The sequence below is a fragment of the Gavia stellata genome, chromosome 19 (genome assembly GCF_030936135.1).
Source record: "Gavia stellata isolate bGavSte3 chromosome 19, bGavSte3.hap2, whole genome shotgun sequence".
In the NCBI taxonomy this organism is placed as follows: Eukaryota; Metazoa; Chordata; class Aves; order Gaviiformes; family Gaviidae; genus Gavia; species Gavia stellata.
Window position 1 is genome coordinate 7,444,214 of NC_082612.1, and position 18,055 is coordinate 7,462,268.

The 18,055-nt window shown below is 39.2% G+C and overlaps 1 protein-coding gene across 1 annotated transcript in view; it reads left to right on the top strand.

The window, feature by feature from the left end:
• The window catches only part of AFG2A (AFG2 AAA ATPase homolog A), a 202,018-nt gene that overhangs the window by 43,096 nt on the left and 140,867 nt on the right, over positions 1-18,055 (top strand). The window contains 2 exon segments of the mRNA XM_059826729.1: positions 4,924-4,977; positions 5,364-5,443. Coding sequence (XP_059682712.1) covers positions 4,924-4,977; positions 5,364-5,443 — 134 coding nt within the window.

Consider the following 18,055-nt stretch of genomic DNA (forward strand, 5'->3'; position numbering starts at 1 on the left):
ATATAATGCATTTTCTGAGCAAATATTTTTCTATGTAGCGTAACCAATTACCAAATCACACATGTACAACTTTTGCATTAGAAATAGCCTTACTGTTAAAATAAAGGAAGTCTCACTGTTTATCTTGTTAATTCTCTTTCCTGCAGCCAGCCCGAGTCGTATGTTGCTTTGGTTTGTCTGTGGTAGGGATGATAGCATTTTGCTGTTGAGATTACAGTATCAAAAGACTAAGTAACTAATTTCTAAGTTCCTTCCAAATCAGTTAATGTTATTATAGTAGATCATCTCACCTGCATTGTCATGGAACTGGAAAGAATTAAAAAGGGGAGACAAAATACTGGTTTTAACTCCATGAAATATGTACTGGTAAGGGTGGGATCAAGCTTTGCTCCTCTGAGCTGGCTGTCTACGCTCCTCCTGCAATCTGATGAGAAATTAGCACATCAGAGTGAGGCGCATTGCTTCTGCGAGGTAGACATCTGTCTGTCCAAATCAGTTAGTGTGCATGTCTGACTCCCATGCAGATGTATGAGTGTGGGCAATGAACATTGCCCTAGGTGCACATTGTGAACAGTTGAAAATTAATTTTGGCACCCTCTGTCTTGGGTTTTTTTCCCCTTTTTGGGATTCACAGTACAGAGCTCAGTTTCTAGATACTTAATTTGAAATTAAATATTAATAATGACTGATATTTTAACATCTGTTTAATCATTTCTACTTTGAACATGGCAAAGAAGGAATTGTTCATTAACTATTGTAGAGTAATAATCTGTAGGATGTGATATAAATTCTCTAATTAATTGGATTTTTAAAAAATATGAATCGTACTCTATGGCTAACATAGTTTAGTGTGCCTGTGTTAGAGCCCAGAACCTATATGTGAGGTTATGGTAGTATTTTTGAAGAGAGTAGACAGAGCTGTATGCTGGAGAAATCTGGAGCCGTGTCCATCTGGCTCAACAAGCGTAAGTGCATAACTTACCTGATTGTCAAAATAGTAAAAAAATTATTTATAGGGGAAGTCACCGACTAAATTTCCTGTCAGTTGAAAGTCACTACCCCAGTATTTTCAGGTGGAAAAAATCTGCAAGTTGTTTTAAACACTGCTTAGAAAAATTACTGATACTTTTTAACTTCAGGAATACCAGATGTTCCTCTTGCAGTTTAAAAACACTTTGAGAACTTCTGTCATAACCATGTGTACGCAAGCTTATCTCATGTTGCAGCCTGTATACCAGGGTTTTATCTTTTGTGCAGTTAATCTTTCAAGAGCTTATTCTGATCATATTTTAAATGTAAGGAATTTTCTTTTTTTCTTGCTTTTTGATTTAAAAAAAAACAAACCTAAAAATCAACACACAATCCAGATCATAAACAAGTGGAAAGTTTCATGATATAAGGGGAATGTATCTTGTAAATGAGGATGGGATAGTCTTTAAACAGAGCATACCTGGAAACTATCTCTACTTTGAGGCTGAATAAACAAAACTCAGCAGTATACAGCGGGCCTGAATTGCCAGATTTTTATACTATTAGTCTGGATTGTAGCTCACAAATTGTATGCTTATATGCAGGGCTAAGCTACAACTGCTTCTGCCAATTTCCTGCTCCAAATCTTTTGCTGGTTTTGGAGTCACTGTGCAAATGACCAGAAGGAACAGGTTTTATTTCTTCATGTTCCTTTGTATGGAAGATGGCTTGTTGCAGAAGAGAACAGAGCTATGCATCATTAAACTGGACCATTTGTTACTAGCACCTCTTGGTCAGTATACCAACAGCTATAAACAGCTTTTAAAGGAATCATTATGCTCACCTCTGGGCCAAAAATGATGTTTCAACAAATGTCGACTTGCTGACTAAGTTGGACTCATGTAATTTGATTTTTTATCTTTTTTTAAAGCATTAGAAAGTCATTGAAAAATAAAAAAAACCCCTCCTGGTATTTCTTGAGTGGCCTCCAACTTCAAAGCAACCTTCCTGAAAAGAGAAGGTGAGCTTTGTGAAAATTAGAAACAGTGTCAGCTGTTAGCAGGTGACTTTGTGGTGGCCTATAGACTGCTTGTCATACAGATCTATCTTTTGAAAGAACTGCCATCAGTCTCAGCTAAAGGACAGCCCATTTGCAGACAGGGTAAAGCAGAGATTCAGCTCAGGTGGGACCAGAGCTAACCCAGTTCAGTTTCTGCATCCAGCTGCTTTGAACATTTCTAGTTTTTGTGTTGTGGTTTTGTTTGCATGAGATGAAATGTATACCAATTCCTCCTCTTCTCTGTGTGCTTTCTCTTACTTTGGAGTCTTTTCCTTTATTGCCATGTATAATAAGAGTTCCAAGCCGCTAGCAGTAAAAACCGTGGTTCTCAACAGCAGTTTTTGTATTGCTCATGAGTGGTGAACTAGGAGACCTTCAAATCAATTTTCATGAAAATTCTCCATGAAGAGGCACAGGTCATTAATACATAGTGGTCTTTCACCTGGAGCTGCTGCTTAATGAAGAGAAGAATGGAGAAAAACTTCATGTCAAAGCTTACAGCAAAACCATGCATTCAAAATAATTCTCTTTGGAAACATTTTAAACAGCATTTATTGCTTTGATGTTGCCTTGATCATATTTTAATGCTTAATTAAAAATAAAACTCCAAGCATCTGGAATTATATTTTACCTTAAAGCTCAAAGAGAGTAGTTTTGGTTTTAAGTATTTTTTTTTTTTTGCTCAGAAAAACGAAAAGAAAATGTCAGGCTATTTGATGTTGTGTCATACTAGAGGAGTACACTATTGGCACTGATGTATATGATGTTGTTTTCCATGAGAATACTGATGTGAATGAAGATTACTTATGAGAGTAAGGGCGTGAAAGAGAAGGTCCACAGGCTCCAAGAAAAAAAGTTAGTAAAAGAAATCTATAATTGTGGGTAGAATCTGCAGAGGTTTCTCAGTGCATCAGCTCAGTTTAACAGAAAGCTAGACAGAAAGAGAAGACTGCACTCTGGTTCCTTAAGGATTTGTTAGGCCCATGCTATCAGATTCCTCATCTGCACTGATGATGAATGGCAATGGCCCGGAGCAGCTGGGTGCCGTCTCTTTGAGCTGCAAGCCTGTTCTGCACAAACTGCTGCACACTCCTCATGTTCAGTGTCCACAGTGAATAGTAGGAAAAGGCTTTGTGTTTCTTACCTTGTTTTTTCCTTCTCTCTTTCTTTCCTGCATTCTTCAGTTATGTGTCTGAATAATCCTGTTTCTGCGCAAGTATCCAACAGACTCAAATTTTGAAGTTGTTGAAAGCCTGCAGGTGACACTTTAGCTACTGCAGCAGTTGCTTCAAGGGTGGGTGTTAGTGAAAAGAAGCAGTGCTAATTGTATCATTTATGTTTCCTACAAGCAGGCCACGCAGTGCTCCTCTAACCCTTATACGATTGCTTTTACCTGTGTGGTACACTAGGTCTGGCTACTGCAGTATCTCACCTGGTCCTTTCGAAAAAGGACAACTCTTTTTGAAAATAAATAAATAAGAACAGTGGCGTAGCCCAGATGTTTTGCTCTTACCAGATTACTTGTGCTTTTCTTTTTGGAGTGTATGTTTTTTCCCCATATATATGCACAGGTACTTTCCAGTGGTGCCAGTGTGAACATAAAGTCGGTTCATTAACTGTTATTGCAAGAGTGAAAATGAGCACAGAGAGGGGAGACTGCAAAAAAGATTGTGCTGCATTTTTAGAGTAATGAATCTTCTGTATTCTGCCAATCCTAGTGCAAGGTCCAGACAGTCCTATTCAAAGAGGGGTTGTAACAGAAGCTCTGTCACTGCCAATGTATAAATGTGCATCTGCCACACATTGTTAATTCTAACATACCTGATATTTAAAGCTGCCTTAATGCTCTGAGCTGAGCATTACCTGGAGGTAGTCGCAGCTGTGAAGCATAGGGAGGTTGTTCAGTTTTCTGACTGTGAAGAAGGATGTTGTTTTTGCTGGTGAAATTATGAGGACACCTGTTCCCTGGAAAATAGATTGAAGCCACTGGCTCTTTTCATTCCAGGCAGTGGATAATCATTGTTGGTTGTGGCTGCAGGTCAACGTTAATGCAAACCAGTCTGAAGTCAATGAGTCATTATCAATCCCATGAGAATCTTAGTCCCATTAGGAAGCATTATTTAAGCAGCCTGTCCTACACGATATAGCAGAACAGAAAATAGTCTGAGAATTCTCCATTGTTTTACTTTTTATAATTGTAAGTACTTGTTCAAGACTTGAACGTTGACCCTGTGGTCTCGGGTCTGTTTCTAGTGGACAGGGCTGTGAGTATGAACAGGCACTGCAGCAGCTGGCACTAATAATTGTGCTTGGCAGTCTCGGCAGAGAGGACGAGGAATGTGACTGAGCTAAGACACTGAACAGCTTTCTTGCTGGGGATGGAGCGCCTTGTGGATGGGTTTCAGGTGTGCTGGTGTGGCAGCTTCTTTCTGGACCTGCAAACTGTCAAGTTCAAAGAAGCGCTGTTAAACATTGGTTTAAGTCACTGTTTTGGTGCTTGGCTGGACAGGACACATGTTGAGAGCGCAAGTAAATGCTTTTCTGTAATTCATCTTTTTGGCTGATTTGCACCCCCCTTGTTGCTGTTGTTGAGCCAACAACTTTTAAGAACCCCAAAGTGTTTATGTTTTTGGTTAATTCTGTTTCTCATGAAAGTACTGGGAAAGTATTATGATGAGAGGACTAACCTACATGCATGCACAGTGCTATAACAAATGGAGGAGAACTTGGTACAGCTAGAAGGTAAGTCTAAAAATGCACAAATAAGACTTGCAAGTGACAAATTATCAAAATTCCTTATAACAGAGCATCACTAATGTAGCACTGGCAGATTGTTTCAGCCATTTTATATGTAAATGTAATGTGCTTTAAAACTTTTTTTTAAAATTTTGCAGGGGCCTGAGCTGATGAATAAATATGTTGGTGAGTCTGAACGAGCAGTGAGAGAGGTGAGAAAGGGCAAGCTATACATAATGTTATATGTTAAGTTTTCTTGGCATTCAAATTCTTTTTTGCTTATAAGGTTACCTTTAAACTTTCCAAAAAAACTCCTTTTGGTTTAGGTTTTAAAAAAGAAAAGAAAAAAAACTTCCTCCTGCATTGACCTAGTGATGCATGTCAAATTTGGGATCCAGTAGCAGCTTTCACTATAAACCTGCATCATGCAGTATCACGAATAACTTCTAAAAGGTCTGCTTTTTAAAAAAAAAAGACGACGACAAGGCTTATATCTGTTCTGTGGTGCTCTGTAGCTTTTGAGGTGTGCAGGGCGTGATAGCATTCTGTAAAAATTTTCCATCCCTTAAAACTGAGTGTTTCATTGTTGTTTTTCTAGATCTTTAGGAAAGCCAGAGCAGTGTCTCCTTCAATTCTTTTCTTTGATGAAATAGATGCCTTGGCAGTTGAAAGGGGAAAGTAAGTAATCCTGTTACAAAAATCACAGATGTTACTTTCTGATAAATTACTTTTACGTTGTGCAATCACAAGTGTATTACCTTCCTAGAATTATTTTATTAAATATATTCATTCCACATGCAGAGGGATAACATTTTCTTACGCTACTCAAGCGTATTTTATTTGGCATAAACAGGTAAGCTGATGGAGTTCCTCCTTTCTCGTCTCATTAACAGGAATGATTCTACTGCTTCTCATGCCCTTTGGCTCTTTTCTGTGGTTTTAGCTTGCATTTATTTCCAGTAACTAACTCCTTTCTTTTCCCAGGGTTGTTGCACTGGCCTAATATAGTGTCTCCATCAAGCAAACATGATCATATGCTATATAACATGAATTTCCAAGGAGACTACTCATATGTTTAAATTTACACTTACATTTAAACATTTCGCCAGACTGGGAAAAACTTCATGAAAAGGCTTGGGAACACTTATGTCCTTTCATGTGTGACATTAAAAAGGGATTATTGTGCAAGCAGCTAACAATGTTTTTTTAATATCCTGCTTTGTGATGATTCCAAGAGATGTTTAGCTCTTGTCTGAAGGAGGATTATAGCAGGTTTTAGTTGCTACTATGGCATTTAAGATTTGACAGGCTTTGTAAGGGGTCTGTCTTGCGGGATACCTTCTTATAAAATACTACTACTTTTTGTGAGCAAGTATTACTTTTCTGTTTTGTTTTGCATGAAAAACTATCAAATGTGCATGTAGAAAGTATTTGTCCAGTTTAAAGGTGCATCACAACTTCATAATTTTTCTGGAAAAGAAGCTATCTCAGCATCCATACAGATTCCTTTGTATTGCAAAAGGGCCATTTGTATCTGCAGGAAGGGATAAAAGGTATCGTTCTGACATTTCAGCGGCACAAATAAATTGTTTGTATTATAGGAGGTGGCACCCTGTGCAACACAGAGCTGTCCTGTGAAACTACTAAGAAGTGAACATGTTTTCTGTTGAAAATGCAAAATCTGATAGAAGATGTATTCATCAGCATCCTTCTCATATGCAATGTATGCAACTGTGAAACTTGTCAACTTCCTAGAAATGCTAGCCACCCTGTGGTATGCACTCAGACACCTGCCTGCTTATCACAATAGAGAAGTTGCAAAAATGTGTGCTGGAATCAAGCCAATGGCGGCGGGGGGGGGGGGGGGGGAATATCTCCCCCTGCTGCAATTCTTAATGTGTTTAGCTTTCAGAAACACCACTTCATCAAGATAAAACCTTTTGGAAGAATAAGCCATAGTACATTTTAATCACCCTTTTCACACAGTGCCCTAGAGGTGTTGAGTGAGTTTGTTTGTTTGTTTGCTTTATTCTTTTAGGGAGTAAACAACCCAATTTTACCTTACCTGGAACTGTCTGTGGGGGGTAGTAGGCCTGGCACGGCTTGCTGAAGAATGTGGTATGACCTGCTGTAGTCGTGTTGTGCTGGAGACATCTGGTTTTGGAGCTTTAAAAAGAACAGGGTGGGACACACAAATATTTCATTGTCAAATCTGAACCAGATGGGAGGTAAAATATGTAGCAGAGTTCTCATAAAATTCATCTGAAATTAAATGGTGTAGGAAACCAGACAAGGCACTTATTAGAAATGGCCTTTTTTTACAGGCTGACTTTGCACAGTAGGAATTTGCAAATGCATTAGAGATGCTAACGATTTGTGGCCTCTGGAGATCCATTTCCTGTACTATTACTAACCATACTGAAGTTTTCAAGGAAACACCTGTTTATATTGTCTCCCTATTCCCTCTGTTGGTTGAATTAGTTTTCTCTGCCTTGGCAGTGAAAAACACTCTGTGATACAGTTTTGTAAAAGTTTTTCCTCTCAGTTTAAATCCTTGTTAGGATTCTGTGGGCTGTGGGCTTTGTGCAGAATGTGCTGCATCCCAAATCTCCCGGGTAGGTAACCTCTCCTAATCCTAACAGAATGTGTCCAGAGATACAGGGAAGCCTAAACTGTTAAGTTGTGAGAGTAGTTTTATGCATCGTTCAGATCTGAAATACAGATGTGAAATAATATTGAGTAATTGCTTAATGCTTTTGCTCTTCAAAGCACTTCACCAAGTATTCATTAACCCATTATTACTTGCTTTTTGACTAAAGCTTGTGGGTTTAAAACACAGACGTTTTGCTCCCAACCTTCTGTAGATATCATTAAAAAAACTTTTCTCATCAGCAGGCACATACAAACTAATAGACTTTGTAATTAATTGTAATACAGATAGATCGAGAAAGCTAAGGAATTTTCTTGTTTGCACCATTCAATATGACGTCTCCTTTGCATCATGTAGTGGAGTCTCTGTCACTGCACAAGCCATTACCCCATGGCAAACACTGTAGCTGCATTCAGATACGCCACAGTGTGGCACAAAACATAAACTCTATAACTGTAATACAACTAACACTCTACCTAATGTGACTGTCTTGTGTAGCAGTTTTGGTTTACAGAATGTATTTGTGTGCATTTATTAGTTACAAGACATAATAATTTGAAGTCAGCAAAAATTATATTAATTGACATTGTTCAGTGTCAAAATGTATTATTTCTGAAAATATTATTTCCTATCCAGCCTGCTTAGAAGTTCCATATATTTTATCTGTATGAAATAAGCTCCTGGGTTTTTCTTCCTCTCTGTCCACACGCCCCTCCCAATTTTGCATGTAGGCAACAAACTAATGCGTATTAATCAAAGAATTAAAAACGTGGGCTGGATACGTATCAGCCTCAAAGAATTTGAAAAATACAATCCTGCATCTCTGAAGAAAAATAGTTCAGTGTAAGGAGCAGTTGCTTGATGAGGAAGCCTGGAGATACTTGATGCAAGAAGATGAGAGGGTGATTCTGAATGGACTTGAGTTTCCAATGTGGTAGTGAAGACAGATAATTTGAGCTGTATTCATTTCTGCATTTTGTTCTGTTACACTGCGCTTCTAGCACTCTTGAAGATTTTTCCCCTCTCTGTCTGGTTTATGTTGAGATGTTACAGGAAGTTTAGAGAGAGTTGAAAATAAAAATTAGGGGCTGGATGGACTGACTATGAAGAAAAAAGGAGGTATTCACTATAACTGATTCTAAAGAATAGATGATAAACCTGCGGAAGAAAAGGTGGTAGAAAGTTAGAGGTGTCATGGTGAGTTTTGAGTAGGAAAAATGATTGAGATAGGAAAAACTGCAAATCAGAAAGGCTTTTGGTAGGGAATTCTCCTTCACTGTGAGGCAGTCATATGGGAGAAGCTCCAGCAACCTACCACTTGACATCTTTAAAGCAAAACTGATGTTTTGTGGATTAACGTGCAGCGAGAAGCAGTCATGCACCGGGAGATGCATGGAGCCTTTTCCACTGCTCTGTGGTTCTAATTAGTGTTTGCTTCCACAAGCAGGTTATGACTTTTCTTTCTTTCTCCTTACTTTTGAAAGATGCTGTTATGACTTTTTGTAGGAGAGACTGCGCTGAGGCGAGACCTGCAGGACTGGTCCAGATACAGCAGTGCATGAGGAGGAAAGTTTGCCTCGCAGTAATCCCTTGCCCGGACAAAGCTTGAGAGGCTTTACAAATTGCACAGCTGCAAAGAGTTATGGGTATTTGTTATCCCTTGGTATCCTGACCATATAAAACCTAATTCTTCTGGCCATTAGAGGTTGCCAAGAGGGAAATGGCTTGGTAATTAGACTTGAAAGTGATGAATGAACGTGGCTCTGTGTAAATGCAGTACAGACAGTCTGTTTGCTGAACTTAAGAAATCTCTGTGCTTTGGAAATGGGACATTGTTTATATAAGTAGGATTTTTAGGATTTTTGGGTAAGACATATTTGTTCCTTTTCTTGTTTTTTCAGAAGCAAAGCATTTTCCCCTTTAACTGCAAATCTTTGTAGTGTAAGATGGGAAACGTTGTGGACTGATGTGAAAGACACTGATGAATTCCATTTTTGAAAGGGGAAAAAAATAAAGACAAGGGATAAAATCAGTACCTTGCATTTGACTTGTGGAGGCCAAAACAAGTTGATAGATGAATAATGCTAACCTTTTCAGAGTGACAAAGCGAAGTGACAAAGTGAAGTGAGTTTGGTACCAATCCCCTGAAACTACAATATGATGATGCTTTTCCGTGGAGGTATGCTGGGAGGGGAGGATAGATACATTCCTAAGCCACAATTTAAAATGCTCAGAACCTCTGAAAGATGTACTGTTTTCACTTTAGGTATTAAGATATTTGCAGTCTTAACTTTTGAGGCCGTCGGACTTTTAAATGAAGCTGTGAAGAGCAGCAGCTTCTCTTCTGTACTGTGCCACCTCTGCTTTTAGTAGGGTCTGTGATAAATCTTCTGATTTTAAACCAAGCTGTCTGTCTTTCTGGAATATTTTAGCACATGTTTATACTGTACACTTTAGCACCTATTACACTGTACACTTGAACATGCCGTCACATTTTTGTATCTATGCAAATTCCCTGGTGTAATCGGCAGCCTCTGTCATGAAGGAGGTAGGTGTATTGCATCCTAGCAATGAAACCTATGGGCCGGACCCTGCAGGGATAGAACAAAGTGGCATTAGGTAAGATAGAGGTTCGCAGCAGAAAACCACCTTGCCACAGGGTAAGTTACCAGTAGTAGAGCTGGAGGAGGTATTGTCACCCTAATATTACTCATGCAAAGGCAAAAGAAAGTGAACAAAGAATACATGGAAGAAAAGGAGTTTCCCTGTGCCATACTTGTCTTGTGAGGGACCCGATTCTAGCAGCTGGCTCAGTTAGGCAAGGAGCTTTGCATTTCTGGCTTATGTTGGCACTGGTTGTCCCTGAACTGGGGAACTTCAGTTGATTCCCTGCATCTGAGCTGTCTTTGGATGTGGTAGAGAGTTGAGGCATTCAAAACTTTTGTGACTGCTGTCTGAATTCTTTAAAGTTTTGGAATTTGGTATCCAAATAGAAATACTGTCTGGGAAAAAAGCTGCATGTCCAGGGCCAGCTTTCTATTTTAGGCCTAGCAAGGAGTGGTGAAAAAGTAAAGTTTTGAAACGATTTAATCTTACAGTAAAGCTTGTAATTTGCTTTGGAATAGCAGTTTTAACAAATCGCATTACCCAGATTGTGTGTATATATGATAAATGTCTGCAATCCCTTTAATTTTAAAACAAACTCATTAATGCTTCGTTGCTAGCAAGAATCCTTTATCACAATGTGTTTTAAATATGTGTTTCTTCCTTTTTGTTTAAAAAACCGAATAATTTGTAACTTTGCCAGCCGGTATTATGATTTAGACATTTGAGGTCACTAGAGACTTTCATTGGCATCAGTGGAAGCAGGACTGGATCTGTAAACCCTTTTCTTAAAGTCATTCAAGTGCATGGATAAACGTACAGGGTTTAGAGGGACTAGTCAAGTCTGTTAATGTAGGTAAGCCTGTTCTGCAGTGCTTGGGAGTGCTGTGGCAAAGCTGACCTGCAGCAAGATGCTTCAGCCAAAGACATGAATTTGAGCCTCTGTCTGGATTCCTGCCAGAGGCCCAATTGAAACAGATACCAGGATTAGAGGGATCAGTACTGAGCATATGGGGTGACCACTTCAATTCCCGGTATGGTGTTGGCTATGGAAAAAGGTCAGCTTACCCACACTAAATGGGCCCAAGCAGGCTACAGCTGCCTGCGCGGTTAGGACTATAATGACTGAAGGTTTTGGTTTTTTTTAATTTTTAAAAAAAAATTAAATTAAATACAAGGGGAACATAATTGTAATTAAAACTTATAAATGAAACTTATTCCAAATGAAAGTTAACCTCTCATATTTAAATATTGTTATAATGAAATGAAATCCAGTCTAGTTAGTTACTTCTAGGTCTGTAATACTTCCAACTTAAACTGTACTTGCTTCCCTAGTAGACATGATTGATTACAGTTTTCAACTTGATTAACTTCCAGGAATGCGTAGAGGAGAAATGCTGAAGAGAAGGGAAAGAAAGGAAATAGGAAATTTACTGTGCATCAGGTGTGTGTTTGGGTTTTTTTTGTGGTTTTTTTTTTTTTTTTAAGGCAATGTGAGTGTTAACTCTTAGGAGAACTCTTGACATTAGCATTCTTCCTGTTTCAGCTGGACAGTGCCAGGGCCCGATGAAAGCAAGGTCTAATGTCCGTCTTTCATGGACGTGCATCTGGAGTTAGTTGCAGGCAGATGGAAATGGACGATGGATCACCACCTAGATACTTAAGGATTTGCTTGGGAAAAGCCCTCTGGAAGAAAGCCTGTTGATTCCAAACCCATCTCAAACTGGCTCCTTTCCTCCTTTTCTCTCCTTTCATTGCATTTCATTTTTCTGGGCCTATTTCACTAACTTCTGGAAGCTGCAATAATAAGAAATTTGGGCAAATGGAAGAGGCTGGTTGCATGACTGTGGAAGATAATTACGATGTTTCTGCAGCAGTCTATTGGACATTTGTTTCAAAGTCACCTGCTGACAGCTGAGCACTTCTTCCTGTTTTCACAAAGCTCATCTTCTCTTTTTAGGAAGCTTGCTTAGAAGTTGGAGGCCACTCAAGGAGTAATAGGAGTTCTTTTGTTTTTCTGTGCTTTTCTAATGTCTTAAAAACCAAATGACATGAACTGCATTTAATCGGCAGATTGACAGTGGGCAAAACAACATTTGGCCTGGAGGTGACCATAAAGCTAAATGTTCTACCCAGTCTCTGAATTTTCCAGATTTCCTCTGGAGATTTCCCTTCTGTAGTACTTGAATTTTGCTCTTGAGGAAACAGGGAAGCTGTGAAACAATATAGTGGGTAATAGCTGATACAGGTGCGTACAGAATACCACAGCATCTAATTGTAACGTGCTGATGGAGGGAAGGGTTTAGGATTATCTTCTTTCAGAGTTTTTCTGATGACACAGGCAGGAAAATTCCCTGCTATGGGGAATGTTTCTTATCGTAGCACTGAAGAGGGTTTGTTGTTTAAAATATTTAACTGATAACATAAGATTTGTATGCTGTATATCTCTCCTAGACTTTTTAATAACATCCAAGCCTGTAGTATCTGTAGTGGTCTGAATTAATAATACGCATTGAAGTTGTACCATACATGTGCCAGAAGTTAATTTGGCCCAGTGTTTTAATAATGATTGCTTAGGTCTAGGTATGCTTGCTATGCCTTTTTGTTTTATGAAATACCTCTTTTGTTGTGAGTGCGTGTACACAGAGGAACCAGTTAGTAATTGCGGATGATGGTTTTGCAGCTCAAAACAGGAATTGTCCTTGTAAGCAGAAATAAGTATGTGATGTAAAAAGTGTTGTGATTTTGAGGAGGAGAGGGAAAACTGCTATAGAGAAATGATAGTGATATTGTGCTGCTTATGTAAACATGCATGTCTCTGTAAACCTAATATATTTAGTAAAGTTTGGGTTTTGAAGACCCGGTAGCATTCAAGGGAAACAAAGTTCAAAGCTAGCATAAAGGCACACTCTGCTATCTTTAGATACAAGAATATTATGATTGAATTAATATTTCAGCAGGGTATATCTGTGTGAAAGAGCCTACTTTTTCTAACTGGCATGGCAGTGTTCATTCTGCTGGACAAAATGCTCCACTGATAGAATTTGAGAGAAATTTGATATCTGTGAAGATGCTGCAATTATTATTTTTTTGGTAATGCTATTGGAGTAGATTTTTTTTTTTCTAATGCTGTGGAAAACCTTGAACTGCCAAAGCTGTATTTCACCAGAGTTTGTGAGGAAAGGAAATAAAACAGTGTGACAGTTCAGTCCAACTGCCGTGATTGTAATTAAAAGACAGACTTGGCAGGTGCTCCTTGCTGACAAGTTATCCCTGCAAAGCCCTGACAGAAATGTCAGACTCAATAAAAATCCTTCAGACTGTGTGAGCGAGGTGACTTTCGTGTGGGAGTGTGCTGGCAGGGGGCTTTGGTATTTCAGGAACCTTTTACCTCCGTAGTTTGTGGAGAAGTGGAGAGTCCTGCCAGAAAGGTCTATTTCAACCTATATTAATTTTTTGATACCAACCATTTTGTCATGTCAATGAGTTTTACATTTGTTTTGATACGAAATTATTTCCAGAGATTCCAGTGAAAGAATTATTTGAGATGATATCACGTCCACAAGTATTTTTAAAACGCATAAATTTTGATTATGATTGCAATTCTTTTGTTAGTGGAACAAACATAATAAAGGCAGCTTTTATCTGCATGTAAATCTTGCCCGATATGACATTTTGGAAAAGAAGGTGGGCTGTACTCCCTTCTCACAAAACCTGTGTTATAGATTTCAGCTGCGTGGAGATTAATCCCTCTGCAGTAATTTATCCTGGATACCTCTCTTGAGGTCTGCCTCTTCAGCCTCACGGACCTGCCTGACATAGGGTCATCTGTGCAGAAGTGGGGCTTTTCAGGAGAGGGGCCCTCCCAGACTTCCTTCTGGTTTTGTAGCTTCACAGTTGCTGTGAATTTGAGTGCTCAAAATGTTGTTGTGTGAATATTTTCTGCATTTCCATGTCTACAGTTTAGCAGCATAACTAAATTAAGGTCCTGATTCTGAAGCTAAGGTGTTCAGGCAGGCTTCAATGTCATTGAAGTCAGTGGTGGGATGGAGAGTCACTGGTTCTCCTTTACAGGATTTAAATGGTGATTGATACTTAAATACATTTTCCAATGAAAATGACATCTGGTGTTCTGAAAAAACATTCATTCCATTGGCTTTGGAAGTGTTCTAGGTTGCCAGATGATGCAAGTTTACATTTGCATTAGCTCACAGTGGTGATGCTTACCAAATTTCATCATGAGGTGAAACCGTGATGACTGCATTCTCAGACTGGTTTTAGTTTTCAAATATTAAAGAATCTGTTAGATAAAAGGGGGGAAAGAAGAAAAGGAAGATAAATAAGTAAAAATGTACAGAACAAGAAGTCAGTTGCTGTAAAAAAATTCCTATAGCAAGAAGGGTAACAGATTTAAATCTGGTGATTTCATACATCTGGTTATGTTGGGAAACAAAATCTCCTTGGCTTGAAGAGCTATATAAGCTAGTGAACTATATGTACTCCTTGATGCAGTGAGAGAATCAGGCTGCAGTTGCTTTTATATCCCCAGGAAGAAGTATGAGAATGGCTTAAGACGTTTAAGGGGAGATGTTGGTGCCCACTGAGACCTGAATCCAGCTGGTTAGAATGGTTATGGGATAAGGCCAAAGGAGATAAGAAAAAGAAAAGCTGCTATGGAGAGCCCTGACCTGCTATATTAAATTTGGAGCTGGGGCTCACAGTCCTTCAGTTCCATCAGACAAGGCTAGAATTAATTCAGATTGATTGTGAGGCTTTGGTATGCTGTAGAATGCATGTTTAATTCTGTCAAAATATGTATTGGAAGTGCCTTTAGCTAAAATAAAATACCAAGAACAGGGTTTGTTTTCCATATTCACCTTCAATAGTCTGCTTTAATCCACGGAGAGTCTTACCTGACAGGCTTTTGCCATTCAGGAAGCTTCTCTGATGGTCAAGTGAAGTGCCTGCGCGGGAGCGCACGTGTGCTTGGTCTGAGACTGGTGGGACACTTGCAGGATTAGCTGAAATATTGCATAGGGGAGGGTATCTGGCTCTAACTAATGTAATAAACTAGTAAGCAAAGACATTTTTTGCCTTTAAAACTCCTTCATTGAGGATTTTAAAGAAAGAGGGGTTGGCAAAAAGATTAAAATAACACATAGCCTACAGACTGATGTATTTCATTAGGGTGACACAAGAGATTACTTGAAATTCTCAGGCCCTTAGGGAGCAGCCAGACTCCTCTTTGTTCACACGTTTTTTTATTCTGAAGTTCAAGGTATTTCTGGTTAGGGCATGGCTCTTGCATACGCGCACCCGTGCACACATGGCCCTGTGTGGATTATGTGAGGGGCTTAGTTCTGACTGCCTGGATTTGCAGGTGGCATGTTGACAGGAAATTAGTTTGTACCAGGACGTGCCTTTTGAGGACTATTTCCGTGCAGTTGTGATGATGACATCAACCTGCAGAGGTCAGGTGGGGGGGCAAAGACAGCCCCTTGGCTGGAAGTTGGTTTTGGCAGTGCCTCCGTGGGACTGGAGGGTTAATTATAATTTGTTTCTCCGGCTGCTGTTTGCGTCAAAAGTCCAGGCAGCCTTAATGAACATTGCCTGTGTTAATTTGAAACCCTTGCTGGGAAATCATGGGAAAATGAAAAAACGCATACTTGCATGTCACCCTTCAGATTAACAACTTGGGCAGTGCTAGAGCTCTCGGAGCGCATCTCACGGCTCCGATACAGCTCCAAGCAGCTGGTAAGGAGATCTCTCACTGTAACCCTGTGCCTGCCTGTGATTTTTATTAGGGTATCCTGTTAAGCCAAAAGTTAATTTGCTGTACACTCTGTGCTAAAAATGATGCTTAGTGAACTATGTAAATAAAAGCACTGAAACTGGAAATTCCTGGTGTCATAGGTCCCAGACACCTCTTCATTTGATAGTGTTTTTATTATTGATAGCTTTTGTGTGTGTGGTTTTAAAATTTTTTTACTTCACTTTTAACAGATAATAATAAAGCCCCTAATAATGCACTGGTGTCCCCCTTCGTTGTTTGAGTGGTATTATGCCATCAGGGATTGCTTAACTGCAATTTTCTGATTATGCCCTAATTGCATGAAAGTCGTCTTTTTTTTTTTTTTTTTTTTTTTTACTCAAGCTTGTAAGATAAATGTTTATATTGGAGGAAGATGTAATATCTGTTCTAGCCACCTCTCTTTAAAACCAAATATTTCTTCTGTGTTTCTTAAAAAAAAAAAACACAAAACAAACGTTTAGCATCTCCCCCAAAGTCTTCTAGCTTCAGGTCATCTCATATAATGTTAACATTTTGGTCCCAGTCTTACAATTATTTTTTTTTTCCTTTGTTCAGCTTTTTCTTGTGCACAGTCTATTGGGTATAAAGTTGAGTAAATGTGAAACATAAGCAAGATGGGAGGCCTGAATCCCTACTGAGACTAGCATTTTACAAAGTTGATTTTAATTTCCTTGAAGCTCTGTGTCCTTCGAAAAGCATTTACTATCCTTGTCCAACACCTGAAGTGTTTTATCACGTTCAGCCCTCTATAAGTCAATGGGACCATGACCCATGGCTATGTTAGAAATGCTTTAGTATCACTTGGGGTTTTCTAACACGGCTGCAGAAAACCGAAAAGCTGACAACTAGCTAACTGAAGTCCCTTCTCTAATATTTCTTAGCAACCTAAATATTCTGTTAGCCAACATTTATTATAACTCCGCAAAGATATTTTCCAGACTAGGTCTGATAAGTTAACTATTTTGCACTGGAAGATTACAGAATCAGTTGTAGAATAGGAAAGTTAGAGAGTTTATTTGGAGGAGATCTGTACAGCATTTATGGGGTCGTTACTGTTGCTTTGGCTCTGGGACATTTAGGAAGCACTATGATTGCAGACATGCTGGTGGTGGATGGTAGTGCTGCAGCAATATATGTGCATAATAACTATGCAGCTACATGTTTGTGTTCTCTATCTGTTGGAAATAATTGGAGCATTTGTATATTAAATTCTAATATTTCTTTTTGGAAACTAGTGTTCGGCAGGATTATTGTACTGCGTTTGTGTGTGTAGGTGCCTGTATATCTATATAAACATTTAAGAGTACTTTTGGAAAAGGACTTTCAAAAAATTTGAGATTAAAAAACTATCTTCATCCTACGTACATTTGGGGAGACAGTAGAAAAAAATGTACGTTGCAGGAAGAAACCCGGCCTCATTTTAAGTATCAGACTTTTTTTTGCTTAGTATGAAGTTAGAGGGTTCCAGAGGAATTAGAGAGATTAGTTTTTTTAAAATTGTATTGAAAAGGGCCTGTTTAAGGGTAGAGAAATGAAGCCTTCCCATATGCAGCAGAAGGGGGAGTAGCCCTGGAAGGGCAGTCTGGTTGGTGAAGGAAGATGTAGGTGTGTGCGTGCCATCTGCAAGGGAAGTCTGTGTCGAAAACAGGGAGGCTTTTGGTGTGTGCCAGGAGCAGGGCTCCTGCTTTCTGGCAAACGAGGATAAACCCCGCATTTTTGGCCCTATCTGGGAATCCCCAGCCGCTTTCCCCAGCCTGCTTCAGCTCCCCTGCCCCTGCTCAGCAGAGGGAACTTTTGGGACGAGCCACTGCCTGTGCTCGCCCAGGACCCCCCTGTATTTATATAGGACTGGGTGCTACAAGGAACACATACACAATCATTTGCGTAGTGCATCTGCCAAGATATGAGTGTATACAGTTATCTGTGTATGGTCCTGGTATCTCCTAGGTCTAGTATCCTTTCAAAAATAAAAAATTATATGGTGTGTGGTCACCTACTTTTCACAATGTTTCAGAAATAAAGCTTCTTTATGCAGAATTAGAAGGATGTTATAAAGAACACAACTGTTCCTGAGATGTATTATTTATCACAACATATGTGCTTGGTCTCTTGATTTGATTTATTCGATGTCTTCCTCTTCTGCATTCTTTGAATATACGTGTGAATATATGCACACACACATACATGTGTGTGCACACACATTTATGTGTCAAAAGAATTGTCT